This window comes from Styela clava, chromosome 6 (genome assembly GCF_964204865.1).
Source record: "Styela clava chromosome 6, kaStyClav1.hap1.2, whole genome shotgun sequence".
Lineage (NCBI taxonomy): Eukaryota > Metazoa > Chordata > Ascidiacea > Stolidobranchia > Styelidae > Styela > Styela clava.
Genome location: NC_135255.1, coordinates 8,495,641 through 8,511,884, shown reverse-complemented (window position 1 = coordinate 8,511,884; position 16,244 = coordinate 8,495,641). Strand labels below are relative to the sequence as shown.

The 16,244-nt window shown below is 36.0% G+C and overlaps 1 protein-coding gene across 1 annotated transcript; it reads left to right on the top strand.

Moving 5' to 3' along the window:
* The first annotated feature begins 3,534 nt into the window (after positions 1–3,534).
* On the top strand, positions 3,535–8,718 carry LOC120331751 (uncharacterized). The gene is made up of 4 exons (XM_039398891.2): positions 3,535–3,857; positions 5,399–5,566; positions 5,924–6,133; positions 6,837–8,718. The coding sequence occupies exons 1-4, from the start codon at positions 3,535–3,537 to the stop codon at positions 7,048–7,050; spliced, it is 915 nt and encodes a 304-aa protein (XP_039254825.2). The 3' UTR covers positions 7,051–8,718.
* Positions 8,719–16,244: the final 7,526 nt, after the last annotated feature.

Genomic DNA, 16,244 nt, shown 5'->3' with positions numbered 1-16,244 from the left:
TAACACAGTTAAAGCGTAATTTATGCAGAAAAGAATATTTTCTCATCCAATTCATTAATACAGTGTATTTTCGGGACAAATATATAATACATATTAAAATTTTAAAAAAAGTAGGTAAATTCCTCCGAATTTAGGAAAAAAATTTAAGAAATCTTCAATTTAACTCAGTTAAAGCGTTATTTGTTCAGGAAAAATATTTTCTCATTCAATTCATTAATACAGTATATTTGGTGAAAATATATAAAACACATAGTCAATTTAAAAAAATTCCACCGTGCGGAAAGTAGGAAAATTCGGTACTCCCGAAATATGACCACAAAGATGACGCACAACCTGAAAATAGTAGGTGTAATAGGATAGGTTTAGCTTTAGAATCTAGATCAGGGGTCACCAACCTTTTCGAGGCCGCGGGCTACTTTCTGGGTACAGATGAGGCCGCGGGCTACCAATTCAATGTGTACTTCTAAAAAGTCGCGGCTGTGTGGCCATCGTTAGTGTGCTAAGCGTTAGGTTCGCAGGTTAGAATCCCATGCGAGGATAGTTATGTGCTAGAAAATTGCTGGACCCTTGCCGCCGTTGGGGATGGCTTCCTTCGCCATCAAGTCCATGCTTACGAAAACAAATACCTAATTAATCCCATACCCGACATGAAATGGTAACCGGACGAGATGCCTTGGTTCGCCATATGGTTATGCCGTCTTATCGGCTATCTTCTCCCCCGGGATAAATATGTAAATTCCATCCTATCCTGAGTTTATGTCAAAAATGTTGATTCACAAAGATAGGCTGAACGAAACAATGGTCTCGTAAAATAGAATTGCTGTATGATTTGAATCGCGATTCTGCCCGTACTGCGCTGACCAGTGGATAGTTAAGCGCGGTAGATTGCGTGACAAGCCGTGAAATATCTTTTCGCTTTGCCGTCGCTACAATCGCCCCACAAATGAGACACGCGCAGGCTGTTTTCATGGTATTAAAAATATATCCACCCCCATTCATCGTGAAAATAGTGGGTTTTTCTGCCATTTTTCTTTGGAATCAATAATTATATTATTGCTGCTCCACAAACCAACGGACAAGAAAAAGCGCGGGTTCGTGGCAAGTGATATCAGTGTGATGTCCTAATTGCAAGAGTGTTAATTGACCCGTCACATTACTGAGATCAAATAAAAATCAGGTTGATGGCTACAATAATTAATATAGTGCCATTTCCGATTCCCATATAAGTGTGATTTACACAAGAATAGTAGGACAAAATTTAATTGATGTAGCTTACTCATAAGCGCCGTTATTAAGCTTAGTTTGGAACATACCTGCGGGCGACTCATGTGGTCTTTACGGGCGACTTGGTGCCCGCGGGCAACGAGTTGGTGACCCCTGATCTAGATTGTGCGCTTTCGGGAGCGCACGAAATAACCCATTTATGCAGGAAATAATTTTTTCTCATCCAATTCATTAATATAGTGTTTTTGGTGGACAAATATAAAATACATAATTGAAATTGAATGAAAAGTATTGATTTTTAAAAATGAAGTTTCATGAGAAGTATATTAGTAAAACTGTTTTTACACACGTTACAACACACAGAAACTGGATGACTTTACGAAAAGAATGCGAAAACTGGACACCAACAGTTACTGAACATCCCATTCAGAGGGATGGAGGGTTAAGGCTGGACGTTTACCAAAGGTGATCCAAAGATACCAGCATAAGTTACTACTGAGGTTTTACAGAAGGTAGTGCTATATGGAGTGAGAGAGGTGTTACGAGGTTGTAGTGTAAACCAATAAAATGAAATAAGAACATGATAAAACTTCAAAAATAATATTTAGTTATGGAGGGGAATGGGAATGATCAATTAACGAGAATATCGGTCAGAGACCGAAGACTTATCGATTGAAAGTTAGGGGATGCCCCAAAACAGCGCTCTTACTGCATAGTGACACCTTGTGTCCCGTCACTAATTAATCCATAACTCGCTAATTATACGACATAATTCGCCCAAAATTAATAGGCTTCTGGTCCGAGATATGATAAACGGACATGCAAAATCTGGAGCAGATTCAATCTCGCTTTCGTGAGATATCGCGTGCATCTAACAGACAGACAGACATACAGACAAATACCTATCAACATACTTACCGATTAAAATCGATAAATATTGAGACAAGATTACGCTTTAATTTATATAAATTGACAATTCCGTAGATTTTAACATAAGTTGGGGGAATTTCCCTACTTTCCGCACAGTGGAATATTTCTAAAATTTAATATGCGTTTTATATATTACCATCAAATACACTGTATTAATGAATTGGATGAGAAAAAATTATTGCTTGCATAAATTACGCTTTAACTGAGTTAACTTGATTTTAAAACGTACAGAATAGAAGATGGAAGGTATTGCCAAAAAGAAGTGGTACATGTTCACTCACCTAAAACTATTGAATCAAATCATTCACACTCGCGCACTCACACACACACACACAGCCATAGGGCATTAATAAAATTTAAAAAAAATAGAGAATCTTTAGATAAATTATATGATAAACAAAAAAAAATAAATAAACACATCAAAAAGAATTTTAGATAAATTATATGGTAAACAAAAAAAAATAAATAAACACATCAAAAAGAAATTAGAATAAAAGATGAAATGTAAAAAAAAATAATATGAATTGTTTGCCCCATCATTTTAATAATTTTATAAAAATTCCCAAACAAGAGTGAACAATATTTAATATAAGGACAAAAAAAATGCAAGATAGATCTTATGTTTTCTTCAACTCTTGCTAATTTACTTAGTTATAATATAATATCTATATATATAGTGTTTTAGAGTTAGACAGTGGTATTCGATTACACGCCTTGAAATTTTTTTTCATTTCCCTGCCGCATATATATATATATATATATATATATATATATACCCGCTAGTGTCTTTACCTTATAATGCCCTGATGACGTTTTTCGGTATCGAAATTCGAAACGAATTTACATTGTTCTGCTAACACCATTTTGCTTTTGTGGTTGTGCATTTATCCGCGACATTGATCTGGTAACGTTTTAAAAAAAAGGAGATTTAAAAATTTATATTCCCCAGAGAACCATATATATTTCTAGTATACGCAAACTATCAAACTCGGTTATACAATAAAACTAGATATGAAAATAGTATGATTATAATGAGTAAACAAAACTGTTCCTGGTGGATAATGACGCACTCAAAGGAGGAGCGACGTCGTTTAAGTCAAGCGGAACTTATTATTGTCGGTTTCTAAGCAGCTATTGTTCATTATTTTATCTGAATGTGAAATCAAATGTTCGAGGAAGTGAGTTTAAGCAGTTGGCTCAGTTAGAGTTAAAGTCTCTATTTGTTGTAGACTTGGTCAGAAATTGATGGTTCAACTGGTCGATCGGAAGTAGACTAGCACTTACTTTGTATGAGAAACGCCCGAAAATTTACGGGATTTTTGCCTAATTTTATTCAATATTATAATTAAATTTGTTTGTATGATTTGCTACAACAGAAATATGTCAAACTTTATATTTCGTGGATGTTTTTCTAAAAAAGGAAGAAAGCAAGAACTTAATAACTTCGTCAACATTGAATTGGCAGACAGAGAAGGTAACAAATGTATTTCCAGCAATAGGTCTCCAAATGATAATATCCCTGTTAAATTGAATCCCGAGACCGCTCAATATTGGAGAATAGAGCGATCTGCCAGCGACGCGTTGTGGAGTTTTCATATTCTGTCCGATCATAAGAAGAAAATGTACGTAACCTATAACGACAGTAATAACGATGTCACACTGGAATACGAAGACGATATAAAGCACAATAATGGAATGAGAAGGTGATGAGTGGTGTGATAACTCGATTCGGTCATACAATGCATGTTTATTACATTAGATTCAAGAGATCTCGTATTTTGTTACGCCCTCCCTTAACGTAATTATGTACTATACGCGAAAGTAAATTATCGGTCATGGGACTTTGGACACAACATCTCAAACTCGCGATATCAGTGTATTTCGGTGATGAATTTTCATTTTTAACGTTGAATCTCACGAAGAATGTGGCCAAGGAGAAGGAAAAAACATTGTAAGACCCTATGCGCAAACGGAGTTGGCGGGGCACAGTAGCACACACGTAGAATTAGCAATATTAAATGAAAATTAATATCTTATATATATATATATACTGTAGAAGTAAATGAAACGGTTACAGAATCACGATGAAAGTACTTTTATTTTGCAGTCACGCATATACAGAATAAACAGGGTTACCCATATACATAATTATTACGTAATTATAATTTATAACGGTTAGATTTAATAATTGATAAGCGTGGGGCATATGAAAGGGCCTATTGTAGACAGACGGATTGTTCTCTCTTATCCAGTGCATAGATGTTGTCACAATTGGCTGATGAAATTTGAAAGCAAAGTTAGAATTGAATAAATTATCAACTATTGAGTACATTGACTATTGCATAAACATTGATACTGAAATGATGACGGAGAAAGTTGTAAACGACCATCGATTACGCTAATCATCGATAGCCCACGACGGCAAAAAGTTCAGCAATGCTTCTGCATAATATTAGTTTTCATTGACATATGTACAGTGGGTGGAGTATACACAGGCTTGTCCGCGAGACATATTTTTCTGTCTCATTCCCATCCCACAGCAATTATTCCTGTCCGATCCCATCCCATGGGATTCCCATTGGAATGAAATTTAAATAGGATTGTTAAATTTAGGCTGAGCGTCTCCTTAATAGGACTTCGTTTACGAAAAGACATGTAAAACAACAAAATTTACGGACTTTATATTCAAAACTATTATATATACATGTGTTCATCAGCCCTTCACGAAGTTTATTGTTAAAGCTAAATGTGTTTTGCGCTTTATAACTAACAAGAGGGCTATGCTTAAATATATGAACACGAAATCAATAACGAAATGTTTTACTATCATTTCCCCAAAAATCATACGGTATTCGTGTCCCACATGTCCCATGGAAAATTACAACTGTGTGCTGTCCCATCCCACCCCATGGGACGCTTCCCATGAGAATCCCATGAACAAGCCTGGGTATACCAGAATTGGAATGAAGATTAAAACCGTGTACCATTTCAATAAGGCTATCAAGCACTGATGTAGCTGGTTTGAAACTACGGCACGAGTAATGGTCATTGGGGTACTCCATTTGTAAAGTATGATATCTCAATCTCGTATTTGTCTTCTATGTTTGTTTTGACAGTACCGACCTTCTACAAGCCAGGTTGTGACTGTTGATTGTTGTAGGCCTACTAATTGATAAATATTCCGGTTTCATTACTCCACAATTTTTAACTCAGTCATGACTCTGAATTAGACTTTTTTCTCTAGGTATTTCACGATGCTCCTTCAGCCCGAGCTCGGATTACTTCTGCGGGCTGAAAACGCGTATGATAGATATCTGGGAAAGAATAACGAAATACTGGAAATGGTAAAGACCGACACTCCATCATATGATTTGCACTGGCTTATTGCATCGTCCTCTGAAATGATAAATGCGTTAGTCATTTTTTTTTCTATTTATATATTTAGATATTGTATTCTAGCAAGCTGACTTTATAAATACATACGTCACCTGGAAACTTTATATTTCGACACATGTACAAATTCACTTAGTGTGGATGATATATTAATAGAAAAGGATCCACTCTGCATCCATCACATTGACCAATATTTATAGTTAGCTTTTTCTGTACCGTGAAATGAGTTACTCAATAAATAGGGAAATTCACTCCGTTCCCCGAATTCCCAGATATAAACCTCTCAAATGGAAACGCTTTTTTGTAATGCTGTAATTGCAAAATACTGAGCGATCACTTGTATTAAAGATACCCGAGGAATGTCTTTTTTCTGCAGTGTGATTGAACCTTTTAAGGTGCAAATCCATCAACTGTCGAGTTCACAGAAATGGATGAGTGAGGGAGCTCAAATAAATACACCTATCCAGGCCCAGCAACTCAGTAGTGATCAAGAGTGGTTCATTTCTAAAGGAGACAATCATACAATAGGGTTTTCAGTTGAAAGTTTTAAAGCGAATGATCTTTTAACATTTTCAGAAGTTGGGACGTGAGTATCATTCTTTTATGTGTAAAACCAGGGGTGTGCAATCTGCGGCCCGCAGGCCAATTGTGGCCCACAAGGTAATATTGTGTGGCCCGCGAAACGAGTTTTTAAACTGGTACGTGCGAGTAATTCCCATTCCTTTGCGTTGCAAAGTCTATACCTGTGCTCGTGCAAAGCGAACAACGCATGTCACAAGATCTATAACCAAAATTTGTGTACCTCCAACTTCTAGTAAGCCTATGTTAAATAAAGGTGCGGCCCACAGTTTTACCCAATTATTCGTATCTGGCCCTCCTGTATTTAAAAGTTGTACACACACACTTGTGTTAAACAAATGGAATATTGCCAATAGTCGAGTTGAACTATAGTAGAAATACTATATCTAGGTATGCTATGTAATTATAAATAATATAAATCAAATTGTTTAAAAAGGGTAAAAGTATCAAATTCACAATTTTTCGGCTGACACCAAATGAATATAACTTACCTTGTGCAAAATTATCCAATATACCGCAGTAATATCGACTGCAGTGCAGAATGTGTGATTATTTGAAAACAACAAATTTTAGTATGTAAAATAGCTTTGGTAACTTTTCGAATGTTGTTAATCATGATTTGTATGCGCAATCTGTACGTGATATAACTTTCTACGTTTGGCAATGTTGATTGCTATAATAATTATGTTATTCAACCATTCAATATTTAGGTCATTCCTAATCCATACATTTGGAAGTGGAGTATATTTACAATGCACTTCTAATAGTCAGTATGTGTCAGCTCCACCTGACAATGGAGATCTTTTATTCGTACCGATAAAAGAGATGGCTAGTCAGTGGGATGTAGAGATTATGAAAGTGTTGTTGAGAAAAGACGACGACAGCATCATTTTTCCCGCTCTTTCACCAAGGGCTAGAAAGTAAAAGGCTGGGCACAACTATGATGGGGAGCTAATTTTCTTCAAATGATGATGAACAATTAATTATACTGTTAACGTGAATAAAATCACTAACGTACAAATATTCAACCTAAATGTCCTTTGTGAAAAAACGTTTCGTATTAATAGTTATTAATCAAGTTACATATAATTTTATGCATAAATTTCATTCATTTTCACTATTTATCTTCATGTTGCCAATTTATCAATTATGTATCTAATATATTCATGCAACCCAACAGTAATAAGCATATTTAATTATGTCAGACTAAACAGGAATGCATTTACCTAATATAAATAAGGCCGTAAGAACTTTGTTAAACAAAACGTACTGAAACACAGTGTTCCCTCTAAAGCAGTGGTTCTCAAACTTTTTTAGTCCCAGAGCCGCATTTCAAACCTCAAAGCTGTGAAGAGCCGCACACAAACAACGCAAGGTAAAATAGCAACAAACCTTAAGCGCGTATTTAAAATACCAAGTCATATAATAATAACCCGGGTCATTGTTTTTTGCACAAATATTAGTCATTTCCAAAAAAGTGCGCACACACCAAAATTTCTGCGCAGACATACTACAAAAAAGTAGAGGGAACATTGCTGATACAATGTAGAATATAATAACTGCATGATAAAAGTGAGGAATTCTAGCTTTGTTGTTCATGTCTTAGTAAACCTTTCAAGATTTTGCACATAGACACATTTGGAAAAATATAAAGGAACCTCATTCCATCCGTTTTGAAACTTTTTAATTTCGTTTAATATTCGCAGAAGATCTTCAGCATTTGGATGTATATCACGGGTATACACCCATAAAGCTTTCGAAACATTTTTTTCACCATCAACACATTTCCTGAATATAATGTAGTTTTCATAATCTCTGGTGATTACAAAGCTCCTTTCAGGAATGTTTCGACGACACTCTTAACTATAGCTTTAAATCAGGGGTCGACAAACTACGGTTAGCGGAGCAATATAATCTGGCCGGCGACGCTTTACTGAATTATATTAACTAAACAGCTGTATTGACAATTATATTCATAACATGACAGAATTTGTTTTAAGACACTAAATTATGTTATAACCTAAAAAGTATATAATTCACAATCACTCATTTTATGAGCCTATTCATTGGCCATTCCTTCGGTTTTTAACTTTCTAAAAATATGTGCGGACCGCCAATGACTTGCGACCTTTTCTGCCCGCGAACAACGAAAGTTTGCCGACCCCTGCTTTAGATGAATGGATGTTAAGATCATTTGCGGGTACTCCCGTAATATGTGAACCAAGATGGCGGACACCGGGACTTAGTATGTGTACCAGGTTAGAGTTTGGCCATAATTTCAGGTACAAATACTACGAGAGGCACTTGGCTAGTCCCCGCACTCGTAATGGAACTAAAATAGGGAAAATTGGAATAAAATTATGGTCTAACCCTAACCTGGTACACTTAATACGTTTCGGTGTCCGGTGTACATCTAAGTAAGAAATAATAGTTTCATACTGTTCTCTTGCTTATATTATAATCGGTCACATTAAAACTCCTCCCGTGTCAGTTTATTTCAAATTCGTGTGCTATGATGCAACCAAGGACGCGTCCAAAATTTGGATGGCAGTCAGAGTTTCGTACTAGTTTTCATATATCTTTTCCCATTGTTACTTATTATTAGGCTTCTCCAAAACACCTTTTTCTTGCATGCTGATGCTAGGTGTTACCTTTAGAAAATGACATGTAAGACAAATACAATGGCAAACACAATAAACTTCATTTTTGAGCGAATCGTTAGACTAGATAAAAATAGGAACGCGACCTAGGTAGAACAGAACTTTGCCAATCCATACTATATATATACTAGAAAAGCACAAGAAAACAAAAATTCGTTGAATGTATTAACAAAATTTAAGTTATATCTTACTGCTTTTATAGAAGTTTGTTAGTATTATATTAGCTTAGTAAACAACGTAAAAAATTGTAATAGAGAATACAAAATCACGTCGATCCAACATAACTAGTTGTAGCTTTTATACCGGTGTCTCAAAAATGTCGTGTCCCACGTGTACCACTTGTCCCACGTGTACCCCTTGTCCCACGTGTACCACTCGTCCCATCTGTCTCATCTTTTCCCAATTGTCCCACTTGTACCACGTGTCCCACTTACGGGTAAGGATTATCATATTTTCTAATTTTGAATAAAGCGAGCCAACACCGTTTTTGTAAATTTAGAATTGTCGAACCAGATAAGTACGACTGGTAAATTTTGTATTCTATGGAAATTTTCCGGGATATTGGGGACGAGGAGAAATATTATTTTGACCACATAGAAATGCCATTATTGCCGATTTATTCAAGTATTTAGTATCAGTGTTTCATTCCAAAGCTGAGTTACGTTAATTCTCAACACTGAGTATTAGAGAGATTACCAATTTGCGGAGTTTTTAATTATTATTAATACGAAAGTAAAACGGACACGATATAAAATCGAAAGCATAAAAAAGTCAACTATCACATTCACGAATATTTTCTCAAATATCGCATTCCGGGGTCAGTAATACTGTTCGCTTAAAATTGGGACCTTAATGCACAAACTGTGATACAATACTTCAAAAAAGATAAAAAGCAGCAAAAATTAATTTGTGTTGTGAATGCACATCTTAATAGTTGTCTTTGACATCGTCGCCGATGTGAAATCAAATTTCTGTCCAAAAAATAAAAATCAAACTGCGATATCCGCCGTTGCATGAGAAATAATATTTACTAGTGAATAAAAAGTGCTTTAATAAAGTTTATCATCATCAATTGGGATGTCAAGCCGCCGAAAGGATCGCGGTGACAAAAGTACTTACTGAGGCCTGGGATTATGACAAATTAGGAAATAAAAATCGCTGAATTGTTGCGAAGTTTTCAGTCTTCAAGTAAATTCCGAAAAATAAAATTGTCACGGCGATCTTTTCGGCGGCCGACATCCCAAATACGGTTGTTTGAAATGACAATACTCATTATTCGGTGTTGTGTTCGTTGCAAATAGTCGAATAATTCGACTAAAAAAACTATTTGCCCACCACTAATCACGACGCAACGGTTTCATGTAGCCCGCCTCTCTTTGCCTGACGGTTTATGGTGAATAATTTGCAAGTCCTATTTCAAATATCGACCATTATTCCGTAGTCAGTAGTACCCGCATTTGAAAATAGAACATTAGAAATTGTGAAAATTAATTTTGGAGCGCCGATCAAATGCATTAAATGTGAAACTATTACTTGGATTTAAATGTTAAACAAGTTGATTTTTAATTGCCATTCAATGATAATTAACATGCGCCGTAATTAGTGGCAGGCAAATAGATTTTGTAGTCGAATTATACGAATATTTTCAACGAACACGAAACCGAAAAATGGCTGTGCTCGATGAATGATGGAGAAAGGACCTTGTTCCTGCATGTGTGAAATTCGTTGTTAGATAGGCATAGGCCCCGTGTTAGTTTGAGCTTTTACTAATGTACTTAGTTATATTATCATTCTATCGTGTTTTTAGATTATATTTCACGCCGTGAGATTCATAAATTGATATTACCCGGAAACCTATATAAATTCCTAGAATAGGCAAACTGTGAAACTCGGTAGACAAATATGCAATATATCTAAATATGAAAATAAGATGAATAAAAGGTAAACAATACTGTTTCGAATCGATGATGACGCACACATACAGGAGGCGCGACTTCCTTTGAGTCAAGCGGAACTTATCGTGGTCGTTTTCTAAGGCGCTATTGATCATTTGATTCTGTGTAGGTTAAATCAAATGATCGAGGAAGTGAGCTGAGGAAGTTGGCTTAGTTAAGTTCTCTATTTTTTATTGAATTGGTTAGGAATTCATGGTTCAACTGGTCGATCCGAAGTAGATAGCACTTACTTTGCAAGAGGGAACGACGGGGAATTTACGGGATTTTTGTCTAATTTTACCTACAATTATAATTAAATTTCTCTGAAAATAATGCAGTTTTCATAATCTGTGGTGATTACAAAACTCCTTCCGGGTATTTCTTCGACGAATTTTTTAAGATTTTTTTAATAGATTTGCTACAACAGAAACATGTCAAACTTTATTGAATTGTCAGACAGAAAAGGCAACAAATGGTTTTCCAGCAACAGGTCTCCACATGATAGTATTCCTGTTGAATTGAATTCCGAGGCTGAAGATTGGAGAATAGAGCAATCTGCAAGCGCCGTGTTGTGGAGTTTTTATATTCTGTCAGATCATATCAGAATATAAAAATCAAATCAGAATAAGTCGTATACATACAAACGTTTATCCACCTAGCTTATTACATGAAGTGTAAAGTCAACGTCAGTGGAAACACCACGCCCATTAAAATTTCGATGAACGATTATCAAAAATCTTGACTGTGTTTATTGTGATAAAAATACCGAAAACTATCTAAAAAATATTCTATCCTTAGAACTGCACACTTCCATAGTAAAATATTGCTAGAAAATCCCAAAAAATGCAAATTTCTGCTCTGGTGATCACATTTCCCATAAAAGCTGATGTTTAAAAAAATTTCTAACGTCACTCTTATTTTTGCGCGTAGGATGGGTTTTAAATGACTAAGGTCTATTGTCCACAAAATATTCAAATTAACGCTTGGTGGAAAATATAAAACATAAAACTGCCGGGGCGCGTAGTTCATGATAAATATTCAATAGGCGCCAATCTATGATGCCATAATGCCCCCCAACAGCTGATCGTTGATAAGGCGAGAAATGTGCTGCTGAAAATCTGTTTTCAGAGAACTTATCTTTCGCTATTGACAATAAACTGCCTAGAACTTAATCAAATTAACGTTTGGCGGAATCATTGCACACCTTGCAGTTTGTTTAATTTAAAACGCATCATCATAGTATTTTGTAGGATGAGGCTACTAACGTTACGCTTACAGAAACTGAAGAACAACTTTTGATTGAAATATGAGAAAATGACTTGTAACAAACGTAAAGTAGGGATAATAAAATATCATGATATAAGCATCATTCAACACAAGACATAAAACTGTCGGTGCGTAGTTCTTGATAAATGTACAACGAGAATATCGGTCAAAGACCGAAGACTTATCGATCGAAAGTTAATGGATCCCCCAAAACAGCGCTCTTACTCCATAGTGACACCTTGTGTCCCATCACTAATAAATCAATAACTCGCTAATTATACGACATAATTCGCCCAAAATCAATAGGCTTTTGTTCCGAGATAAGAATAATGCACATGCAAAATCTGGAGCAGATTCAATCTCGCTTTCTTGAGATATCCCTTGCATCTAACAGACAAACATACAGACAGACAAATACCTATCAACATACTTACCGATTAAAATCGATAAGTAAGAAGTACCGATCTATGATACCACATCGTAGAGAACCCCGCAATAGTAATAGCAGCGTTGCTAGTTTCACGTTGCGTTTGAGTAGGCTAGGCTTCATGGTCGAATTGTAACAGGGGTTCATGTATTGGGGGCATTACGTTCGATTGAGCAGTAACCATTTTTTACATACACTGGGTCACATTTTCGGCAAGGTGAATATAGATTAAAATTTAATATTATTCACAAATTTAATAAAAAGCAATCCGATTTACATATAAAAGAATCCAAAGAAGTTTATTGGTAATTTGCTAAATTGGTGGCTTAATTATGGAAAATGGCTGTGCTCGATGAATGATGGAGAAAGGACCTTGTTCCTGCATGTGTGAAATTCGTTGTTAGATAGGCATAGGCGTTTCCTTCACGTTAAAACTTGAAGGAATTAGTTATAATTAGCGTCTGACCCACTATTAGCCACAAAGGCATAGAAATGCCTTTATTGCCAATGTTTTTAATCGCTATTTGAAATCCACATTCAGGATTCACGCAATCGTAAATTTGCTAGGTCATCAATCTAATACTAAAACGAGAATATCGGTCAGAGACCGAAGACTTATCGATCGAAAGTTGGGGGATCCCAAAACAGCGCTCTTACTCCATATTGACACCTTGTGTCCCATCACTAATTAATTAATACCTCGCTAAATATATATACTACATAATTCATCCAAAATCAATAGACTTCTGGAACGACATATGATGAATGCATATGCAAAATCTGGAGAAGATTCAATCTCGCTTTCGTGAGATATCGCGTGCATATAACAGACAGACAGACAAACAAACAGACGAACAAATACCTATCAACATACTTACCAATTAAAATCGATAAGTAATAACACGAACACCATATAGAAAAGGATGAGAAACTCAATTATCATTTTAATAAATATCTGCATCTCGGTTGTCGTTCACTTTAAGCAGGCACGGTTAATATACAAGCGGTGAGGAGGAAGATCAAAGCCAAAGCAGAGGATGAAGCTCTGGATAAATGTAATTTGGTTTTGAAATCAACCCCTAATGTGTTCAACAGCTGTTGCTGATGTGAACGCAAGGGTATACTAGAAATATGAAACTTCGATTTCCGGCGACCCCTTATTCTTGCAAAATACGAGAAAGGACGGGAATTTAGAATACTTTGAGATATGGCCGCCGAAACGATCGCGGTGACAAAGACATCAGTGATTATGATGAAATTAACCATTAAACAGTAAAAAAACCACCCTAGACTAACACCCATTTAACTTGTCTTTGATTTCTAATAAGTTTGTCAAAGCGGGCCGTAATCGGGGAGGATGCAAGGTGCAGTAGCTGCTTGAGATGATCGCCAGATATTTCGAGACCATTTTTCGATTACTGGAACAAAATTAAAATGCTCCAGAATTAAAATATTGATTGAGTTATTTGATTTATACCTAATATTCGGAAATGCGACAAAAACTGAAAATGTACGAAAGCAAGCCAATGATTACAGCAACGTCCAAAATCTTTCCTAGTGAAAAGTGTGCGAGTGGCCGAGAAATCGCTTCACATTTTTATTTCTAGTCAATGATTAGTTTTCAATGAATTTTTTTTTTGAAAGTAATCAATTTTTGAAGCAATAACTAGAGCCGCAGCACAGGTTGTTGAAAGCCGCATGCGGCTCTCAAACCCTAGCTTGAGAATCACTGCTCTAAAGTGTGCGCGCGCAAACAGCTTTCAGAGGCTGCGCACACACATAGATTTACTGCGCACAGACGTATTACGATGTAATGTAACAATGTTCTCGATTGGCCGGTTAAGAAAGTTTGTTGTTGGCCCGCCCATTACCCGGTTAGAACGCCAAAATTTCTTCATTGTTTTTTGCACAAATATTAGTCATTTCCAAAAAAGTGCGCACACACCAAAATTTCTGCGCAGACATACTACAAAAAAGTAGAGGGAACATTGCTGATACAATGTAGAATATAATAACTGCATGATAAAAGTGAGGAATTCTAGCTTTGTTGTTCATGTCTTAGTAAACCTTTCAAGATTTCGCACATAGACACATTTGGAAAAATATAAAGGAACCTCATTCCATCCGTTTTGAAACTTTTTAATTTCGTTTAATATTCGCAGAAGATCTTCAGCATTTGGATGTATATCACGGGTATACACCCATAAAGCTTTCGAAACATTTTTTTCACCATCAACACATTTCCTGAATATAATGTAGTTTTCATAATCTCTGGTGATTACAAAGCTCTTTTCAGGAATGTTTCGACGACACTCTTAACTATAGCTTTAAATCAGGGGTCGACAAACTACGGTTAGCGGAGCAATATAATCTGGCCGGCGACGCTTTACTGAATTATATTAACTAAACAGCTGTATTGACAATTATATTCATAACATGACAGAATTTGTTTTAAGACACTAAATTATGTTATAACCTAACAAGTATATAATTCACAATCACTCATTTTATGAGCCTATTCATTGGCCATTCCTTCGGTTTTTAACTTTCTAAAAATATGTGCGGACCGCCAATGACTTGCGACCTTTTCTGCCCGCGAACAACGAAAGTTTGCCGACCCCTGCTTTAGATGAATGGATGTTAAGATCATTTGCGGGTACTCCCGTAATATGTGAACCAAGATGGCGGACACCGGGACTTAGTATGTGTACCAGGTTAGAGTTTGGCCATAATTTCAGGTACAAATACTACGAGAGGCACTTGGCTAGTCCCCGCACTCGTAATGGAACTAAAATAGGGAAAATTGGAATAAAATTATGGCCTAACCCTTCCCTGGTACACTTAATACGTTTCGGTGTCCGGTGTACATCTAAGTAAGAAATAATAGTTTCATACTGTTCTCTTGCTTATATTATAATCGGTCACATTAAAACTCCTCCCGTGTCAGTTTATTTCAAATTCGTGTGCTATGATGCAACCAAGGACGCGTCCAAAATTTGGATGGCAGTCAGAGTTTCGTACTAGTTTTCATATATCTTTTCCCATTGTTACTTATTATTAGGCTTCTCCAAAACACCTTTTTCTTGCATGCTGATGCTAGGTGTTACCTTTAGGAAATGACATATAAAACAAAAATAAACTTCATCTTTGAGCGAATCCTTAGACTAGATAAAAATAGGAACAGCACCTAGGTAGAACAGAACTTTGCCAATCCGTACTATATATATACTAGAAAAGCACAAGAAAACAAAAATTCGTTGAATGTATTAAACAAAATTTAAGTTATATCTTACTGCTTTTATAGAAGTTTGTTAGTATTATACTAGCTTAGTAAACAACATAAAAAATTGTAATAGAGAATACAAAATCACGTCGATCCAACATAACTAGTTGTAGCTTTTATACCGGTGTCTCAAAAATGTCGTGTCCCACGTGTACCACTTGTCCCACGTGTACCCCTTGTCCCACGTGTACCACTCGTCCCATCTGTCTCATCTTTTCCCAATTGTCCCACTTGTACCACGTGTCCCACTTACGGGTAAGGATTATCATATTTTCTAATTTTGAATAAAGCGAGCCAACACCGTTTTTGTAAATTCAGAATTGTCGAACCAGATAAGTACGACTGGTAAATTTTGTATTCTATGGAAATTTTCCGAGATATTGGGGACGAGGAGAAATATTATTTTGACCACGTAGAAATGCCATTATTGCCGATTTATTCAAGTATTTAGTATCAGTGTTTCATTCCAAAGCTGAGTTACGTTAATTCTCAACACTGAGTATTAGAGAGATTACCAATTTGCGGAGTTTTTAATTATTATTAATACG

Bases quoted from the DNA above. Each gene is read 5' to 3' on its own strand.
- LOC120331751 (XM_039398891.2), top strand. From the start codon at position 3,535: ATGTCAAACTTTATATTTCGTGGATGTTTTTCTAAAAAAGGAAGAAAG. The intron at 3,858-5,398 runs GTGATGAGTGGT...TTTTTTCTCTAG, and splicing joins CACAATAATGGAATGAGAAG to GTATTTCACGATGCTCCTTC. The intron at 5,567-5,923 runs GTTAGTCATTTT...TTTTTTCTGCAG, and splicing joins TCCTCTGAAATGATAAATGC to TGTGATTGAACCTTTTAAGG.